General features: G+C 36.6%; 1 protein-coding gene across 1 annotated transcript; it reads left to right on the plus strand.

The window, feature by feature from the left end:
• The first annotated feature begins 3,546 nt into the window (after positions 1-3,546).
• On the plus strand, positions 3,547-7,458 carry ypel5 (yippee-like 5). The gene is made up of 3 exons (XM_027149482.2): positions 3,547-3,780; positions 4,316-4,460; positions 6,478-7,458. Exons 2-3 carry the CDS (start codon positions 4,320-4,322, stop codon positions 6,700-6,702), a joined length of 366 nt encoding a protein of 121 aa, XP_027005283.1. The 5' UTR covers positions 3,547-3,780; positions 4,316-4,319; the 3' UTR covers positions 6,703-7,458.
• Positions 7,459-8,696: the final 1,238 nt, after the last annotated feature.

Here is an 8,696-nt window from a genome sequence, read left to right on the forward strand (position 1 = left end):
GTCTACAACTTTCCCCAAAAGGACAAAGGTATATTTAAAAAAACAAAACAAAAAAAAACCCTGATGATTCTGCTGCAATTTTTGCCTACACGAGAGCAAACTTGACAGCATCATATACATCATCTGAACTGATGATGTTGAACATCATTACACTGCTAGCTACTAGTGGTTTAGCTTTTCGACTTGGGAAGAATCTACTGTCAGTTGACCTTTGCTGCTGAGTTGAAGAAGACAGTGTGGACAGTGTAATACTACTGTTAAATATACACAACTGAAGTGTGGACCGTTTATTGGTGTACCAGGCAGTCACTGATTTGTGAACCTTGATTCTTGTGATATCAACATACCCTTGCATTTACAGATGGGGAAAGAAGCTGAGGCCTTTATGGTCATTATAATATAGGATGGCCTTGAACTGGCAAGGATTTGTCTTACCTGACTTTTGAATGCTAGTCAGATAAGTATTTGCAATTGTCTCAGGCATTGTGCTTCATATTTGTAAGTTTTACACTCTTCATCACTATACTATTCATTTGCATTCCATTTCTGATACCCTGTCACGACATCCTTACACCAAGGATGGTGGTGGCTATGATACTCTAGTTCAGGGGTGTCGAACTCAAATTCACAGTGGGCCAAAATATAAAACTGAGATAAAGTCACGGGCCAAAACTGAATATTTATTGAAAAATTAACTGCAACTGATATGTAATGTTCAACCTTTTTCATATGGAAACAAACTTTAGTTTTGCTTAAACACAGGATTTGGAACAACCAGAGTTTGATATTACAAACACATAAGAAATTAAATTTGAAATAAAAGACACATCAGTGGTGTTCATTTCGCAAACTTTGACCATACACTTTTTGACAAACTCTCCCTAATTAAAGGGCCAGGCAGATTTTGCTGTAACATGGTTGTTAATGACAGTCAACAGAGAATGAGGGGCGCTTACTGTTCGTGACTACGCGTCAATACAGTGGCACGGCATTCTGGGATTTGTAGTATTAGCGGAGCATGCGGCTAGTCTGCTGTAATGCGCATTTAATATGATCTCGCGGGCCAAATATAATTACGCCAGAGTTTGACACCTCTGCAATAGAGGATTAATGCAATGGAGAGGCGAAGCTTGCAGCACTTGTCGAGCTGGTTACAGAGTGTACAGACACCGCAGTCTTCTAGGAAAACATGTACCCGATTAAAAGATTTTCATGGTTTGTTTTATTCTGACCAAAAAACTGAACAGACCCCAAATTACTGGTTGGAGGTTGCCAATTTCCCAGCTGGTGATGGGACACTGGTTGGTGATGGACTTGTTACCACAGCACTACCATCTTGAATTTGCCTGTTCAAGCCTTAACCAAGTTCCCATCCAGATTGCCTTCAGCAAGACCTCAGGGATATGCAGGACAAGAAGGAATGAAATCTACCTAGCTGGTGTATTATTTAATATTTTTTTTAATCATATTGTTTTACATTTCTTTTTACATCTCTAGACCATACATTTTTCATTCTTATTATTTAAATGACCTTTTTGCTCAGAGTGCAAATCCACACACACAGCACACTACACTGAATGGACAAGAGTACTGTACGTAGACAGGTGACCAATGGACATTATGTTCCAAAACCATGGACATTAATTACATTGACATTAACACTGCTCTTCTGAGAAGACTTTCTCATTGCTTTTGAAACATGGCACTTGACTTCTTTCACACTGCAATCCATGTCTTTATGGACATCCTGTGCACAGGGCTTATACAGTATATCATGCTAGGTTTGGGCTAGACCCTTTAGTTTTAATAAAATATCTTATTGCTACAGCATACAAAGGCATTCTGTATACATCAGAAATTCAACGCAAAGTTGGTCTGATGATGTTTACAACATTTCACAGACACCCTTATCCAGAGCAGTTTACTTTTAATACAATTGAGGGTTAAGGATCTTTTTTGGGGGCAAAGAAGTGGCGGCTTGGCGGACCTGGGGTTCAAACTCACAACCTTCTGATTGGTAGCCCAACACAAAAACTGGACTACCACATCCCCTATACATGTTAATTTATGTTAACTCAAATCTGAAATCCTGCTTTACCCATGAAGTTTTAATTAACAACCTCATTTAGTAATGAGAGTAAAAATTAAACATTTGACGTTTTATACTGATCAGGGAAATGTGACCATACACACACACGCACACATTATCAGGGATTTAACCCGAGGATCCTGTTTGTAGATTTCAGTTTGGCCTTCAACATCATCATTCCACTTCTGCAGACCAAATTAACCCATTTATCTCAAAACAGTGGAGATGATTGTGGACTTCAGGGAGAAATTCCCTGCACTTCCCCCACTCACCATCATGGACAGCACTATGGCTGCAGTTTCAAGTTCCTGGACTCCACCATCTGCCAGGACCTGAAGTGGGACACTCACATTGACACCACTGTAAAAAAGGTTCAACAAAGGATGTACTTCCTTAGCCAGCTGAGGAAGTTTAACCTGCGACAGGAGCTGCTGAAACAGTTCTACTCAGCCATCATCAAGTCTGTTCTGTGCACTTCAATAAATGTCTGGTACAAAATCAGACATCAGGAGATGACAGAGAACGGTTTGGACTGCCGAAAGGATTATTGGTGTTCCCCTGCCCACCCTTGAAGAACTTTATATATTCAAAGTTAGGAAAAGGGCTCAGAAAATCACTCTGGATCCCTCATATCCAAGTCATCCACTTTTTGAACTTTTACCATCTGGCCGGCGATACGGAGCCCCAAATACCAGCACAACCAGGCACAAGAACAGTTTCTTCCCCCAGGCAATTTACCTCATGAACAGTTAAATATTCCCCCATTTACGCAATAACAATGTGCAATTAACTTACATTCATCTGTTACCATCACCATCATAGAACATCCCTGCATCTCATTCTATTTTATTCCATTCTACCATCTATAGCACAACTGTACTTACAATTTATTAATATTTTTAATTATTTTTTTTAATTATTTTTTTTACATATGTGTATTTATTTTTTTTGGTATTTTCATCAAAGTATTAACATTTCTAACTCCAAACTGAATCTCGTAAGACTGTATTGTATATGTATTGTAAGATTCTGTATTGTTGTATTTTAGTTTATTGAATTGTGTTGTACTTTAGTTTATTGTGTTGTATTTTAGTTTATTGTGTTGTGTTGTATTTTAGTTTGTTATATTGTGTTGTGTTGTATTGTGTTGTGTTGTGTTTTATTTTATTGTGTTGTGTTGTATTTTAGTTTGCTGTGTTGTGTTGTATTATAGTTTATATCTAATATTAATCTTGTATTTTGTATTCAATTAATCTTTATATTATTCTTCATAATAACCTTTTGTTCTGTGTTTATGTTCTGTAAAGCTGCTTTAAAACAATGTCAATTCAAATGTGAAGTGAATCGTATGCTAAAGCTCTTTCTGGTTCTGATTCTTGTCTGATTCTGCTTCTTTTTTCAGTGGCAATACGCATGCGCATGTCATCAGAGTGGGGGTGGGGAGTTACACGGAGACAATTTCCGACGCAACACCGGATGTTGCTATAGACTGCGGAACAGCTGAGAGCATATCAACATAGCAACAAAACAGACGGTCGCTTTGAAAAGAAAAGGAAAAAAAGACTTGAAAAATAGCTTTGACATAGACAACCGTGATAGAAGAGCTATCGAAAATCAGTGAAAGGGACTTATCAAACAAAACCAGCTCTATTTTAAACGAGCGAATTTAAATTACAAGAAGAACAAAAAAGGTGAGACGTCGTCATATACAAACAACTGGTTAGCTTAACGTTAGCTGTTAGCAAACCTGCTAGGATCATGTCTTGTGTCTTTACTGTGTCAAAATATTCGCATGTCACTATTATTGTCGTCTAGCTTTACCTATGTTTATTATTGTTTCAGTGTTAGGTCAGAGTTGGCTAACATGTTGACTGAAAATCAAGTTGTTTCTAAATGTATTTATAGAAATGTATTTAAAACATATTAAAGGTAAATTGGCACCTGGAATGTTGGCGTGAAACTTAAATTCTAAATTCGTTTCTTAATTTTCTACAAACATGGAATTTTTTAATGACGTCAAAATTCCATTAGATATTTGTGAAATCCCAACAGTTAACTGGATTAAGTGTAGTTTTGTAACATGGAATTACCAGCAACAATCAACCATCATCTTTTTACAGGTCATCTAATGTAGTCCTCTGAGTCATATGTCTTGTTCATTCACCAACAGTACATTGTACATAACAGATATTGTATTACACTGAGTGTTTCTTTTCCTTGTTGCAGCACAATGGGCCGTATCTTCCTGGACCACATTGGAGGCACTCGCCTCTTCTCGTGTGCTAACTGTGACACAATACTTACCAATCGCTCTGAGCTAATCTCCACACGTTTTACAGGAGCAACAGGCCGTGCATTTCTCTTCAACAAGGTCAAACAATTACCTACAATTTGTATCTTTTTGTAAAGCTTGTGATAGCGTTAAGTTCACACTGGGTCTTTGTGAAGTTCACATTTTTTGGTTTTGCTTAAGTACACAATGTGACATTCATCAAATCCATTCAAGCACAAGGTAAATAATTTCTTTCTTAAATTAGCAGAAAACATTTATATCACCGAAAAGATACAGCATTCAAATTAGATGTTCAACTCAGCTGAAAGATGCATTTTAAACTTGCAGTTTATTAATTGTTTACTGTCTTACAAACACCAAATATGTTTTGCCTCATTGGCCAGATTTCTGATAATGGATACTTGGTGTACTTTTTGCTCTCACTTGTAGTGCCACTGCTCAACAAAAGCATTTTTTTCAAAGCATGTTGTAAATGTTATCAAAATTAGATTTTTTTTTTTGTCAAAAAAGATGGGTTTAAAACTGACTGCCTCTGTTAAAAAGTTACAACTGGGCTGTAGTTGGATCTTCCAGCAGTACAGTGATCCAAACAATATGGTGCCAAGTCCACAGAATCCAGCTTTTGACATGGTTGTCTCAGTTACCAACCCTGAGCCCAGCTGAAAACCTGAGATGAAGAGGGTTCAGAACCAATAACCAAGCACCTTAAAGAGCCTGAAGACATTCAAAGCATCTCAGTTTCCTTGCTCTGTATTTTTAGTGTCATCAGGCATTTTAGATGAAGGCTAACTGATGTTACACCAGGGGTTGCACAATTTAATTAATGCAGGGCTACCTATAATTTTAAAAACATACTTTAAACCTTTTTTTTAAACTTTTGTTAATTGATTTGCTTCAAAACTACATTTTTATGATGCTCACTTATTTCCTCCAGGTTACGTTGGGTACAGCGTAACTGTAGGTCTCTAATACCTATGAAATCAAGATTCGATCAGGTGATCTTAACCAGATGTAGAATCGGGCATACAAGGCTGACACATGAATACTTGCTGAAAGGAGAAGACCCCATTCAATGCTTGTACTGCAGCATTCCCCTTACCTAAACCTAAATATCTACCAAAAACCAGGGGAATAGTCTGGTGTCTAGTATTTTTTTTAGAACAAGTATGATTTAGAAGAAGATGATTTAGAAGAAGCAAGTTTCTGTCCAACAAAACATTTGTCTTTTATGCAGACTTTTGTTCTAAATTGCTGTGCTGCTGATTTTGACAACTATAATTGTGTATTGTCAGAGATGTCCAAGCCAAGGGGCTGGCTGTAAGGGCAGATTAATAAGGTATATAAAACAACATTTGGGACAAGGTTACTTTATGTGCTGGCAGGTTTTTATTGGTAGTTGTCCAGACGACTATATAATGCAATCAGCAAAGTTTGAGACCAAATGATTCCTGAACTTTTTGCGAGATAGTCTGTATATAGTTTGTTTCAAGTGCTTTTATTTGTTAATGTGCTGGGAATGCAAAGCATATCTATCATGATTTTCAGAATCACTTTTTCTGAGTTTGAGTTGAGATGAGCAATAATTGTTTTTGTTTTGGGGAAAAAACAAGAACAGTCTTATATTTGATGTGCTGCCATGCATAAATAGGATGCATATTTGTCTCTATCTTTTGAAGCTGTCATACAATTGTGAAGAAACTGAAAGATTTTTTTGTTGGTTCTGAACAGCCGTGAATAAGATACTATGACCATACACATTTATTGTTTACAGTACTATGAATTGTGCATGTTTTCATAAAAATAGCTTATCAACATTTTTTAAACACATGAAATGGAACTGCAGGTTTCCAATAGAATACATATGATAGAGTTATATAGGAATATGTATAATTTAGAGCAGGGGTAGTGTGTATATTACACAAAGTTACACTGTACTGTTGGATATTTGACACGAGACACTTATAAAGCAAATAAAATATGACCGAGCAGCTGTGGTGTAGATAATCTAGATAGTCTCTCTTTTGTGGTGCCCCTTTAGAGGTAGTGCATTAGGAAGAGATTGGCATTTTATAAACCTTTTTGTTTCCCTCTCCAGGTGGTGAACCTGCAGTACAGTGATGTGCAGGACCGGGTAATGCTCACAGGGAGGCATATGGTGCGTGATGTCAGTTGTAAAAACTGCAACAGTAAGCTGGGCTGGATCTATGAGTTCGCCACTGAGGACAGCCAGCGCTACAAAGAAGGCCGTGTCATCCTAGAGAGGGCACTAGTACGAGAGAGTGAGGGATTTGAGGAACATGTGCCTTCTGATGCCTCTTGAATCTCTCTTCTCTTTTAACTCTCTCTCTAAATCTCTCTCTCTTACGCTGCGTATCTCAGTCACTGCTGTGTCCGAACATGATCTGAACAACGTATCTGCTTCTCACGAGCCAGTTCGGCCTTTGCTTAGAGACTGCTAATAAACAACATAATGATTCAGCAACCATCCATGGCTCTATAAAGCAACAAAACCATACCTGCTGCCTCTCTACAGATCTGTAAAGTATTAAATCAAACCAGCTACTCTATATGACTCTTCAGTCCAATTGCCACTGTGTAGATCAGTAAAGCAAACAAACAACAAAAACTGATAGCCAGTCAAATTTTATTCAGGCATACTCTTAAAATTTAGGCTTTGTAGATCTGGATCTGAGCTATTAGTGATTAAAGCAGGTAGCAGTTATCTCTGTGTGGGATGCATTTGCTAGTTCAGCAGAATGCAATGCCAGTTTTTGCCAAGATGCTGATGTCTCTGATTCTGGTTTTCTCGGAGGCTCTCCTGTTTCAGTCCTCAAATATACAGAATGACACAAAGGGAAAATAGTGTTGGTGGTCCCTTGCTATTTTAACACATTGTTTTGGAACCGGTGGTTAGTAAGGACCCTATGTTAATGATAAGCTCAGTTTAGCACCATTTTAATTAGCATTATTTTTCTTGTTTTTAGTTGAGTGAGTATATATTAATTTTTTCTTTTCCTAAGACATGGTGATAGAAATGTGTTCATTTGATTTAATAAAGTAAATGGTCTTGCTCAAGCATTATGTCTATTTTGAGTCTTTTAACAAACCACAGGACACACAGTTCAGTTTCTGAATGATGTTTTGTTACTTGGCAGCTTATATATGCTGTTCTAAATACATTACTGCACTTAGGATGGAGGACAAAGAGAGGTTTCAATGAAAACCGCTTATGTGGATATCCTATAACTGTTTAATATTATTTTTTAAGCAACACGTATCTAACCCTATATAAATCATTGAGACATTCAAGGGATGAAATGTGGGCGTTCTCATTTATTTCCCTGAGTAAAAAAATATGAAAACCCTGTAAGTATAAATGTGACTAGCGGTAGAGGCAGCTGATAAAAATTGTTAGTGGGTCAAAGCAATCAGAATAAGGAAGTAGATACAAGAGTGAAATTCTCAGAAACTCAGAAATCCTAGAGAGAATTCACTGTACCATGGTCTGTTCCCATAAAATTACACCCTTCTGCCTATGTGTGTGTCTGTGTGTCTATGTGTAATTGTTTATTTGCCTAGGCCACAAGATGGCACTCTAAACTTGTCTACACTTGTATAAACTAGTGTGCGATTTTTACTCTTAGGTACTATTCCACAGGAACTCTTAATATTAACCCATCAAGTTCAAACAAAAAGTGTCATTGTTAGTGGGATTTAAAAAACAGAAAAAGTTCACTACACAAATGTGTAAACATATGAAGTTTTCTTTGTGTACTAACAAAGGGCAAGTCATCTGGAAGAGTTTTACCACTTACAAAGTGCTGACACATGAGACTAATTTGACACGAGACTGAATATTTTACACTGGGGATTTAGAACTTTTAAGCAGCATAAATGATACATATTGATAAACAGTTGTGGCATTTCTGTATGAAATAATTTTGAATTTCTGTATGAATATACAAGGAAAGAATACTTGACAATACCTTTAAGAATTTTAGTACCCTCAAGAACAAGTTAGTGAAACACATTTCAGTGTATACATCATGGCATATTTTAACTATTCAATTAAAAATAACCATCGAAATGTAGATAAAAATGTTAATATAAGTATACAAGTAAATAGCACAAAGTTTAAAATATGAGCTATACTTTGGTATATTTTTTAACAAAATGTATATTTTACATTGGACAGTGTTTTACCCATAAACTGTATATTTAGAAATAATCTTCATTGTCCCCTCTTAGATTGAGCTGGAATTAGTTATTAGTTAAATGCTTTAATCCCTTTTATCTATAATATTGGGCTCCTGT

This window comes from Tachysurus fulvidraco, chromosome 16 (assembly GCF_022655615.1).
Source record: "Tachysurus fulvidraco isolate hzauxx_2018 chromosome 16, HZAU_PFXX_2.0, whole genome shotgun sequence".
In the NCBI taxonomy this organism is placed as follows: domain Eukaryota; kingdom Metazoa; phylum Chordata; class Actinopteri; order Siluriformes; family Bagridae; genus Tachysurus; species Tachysurus fulvidraco.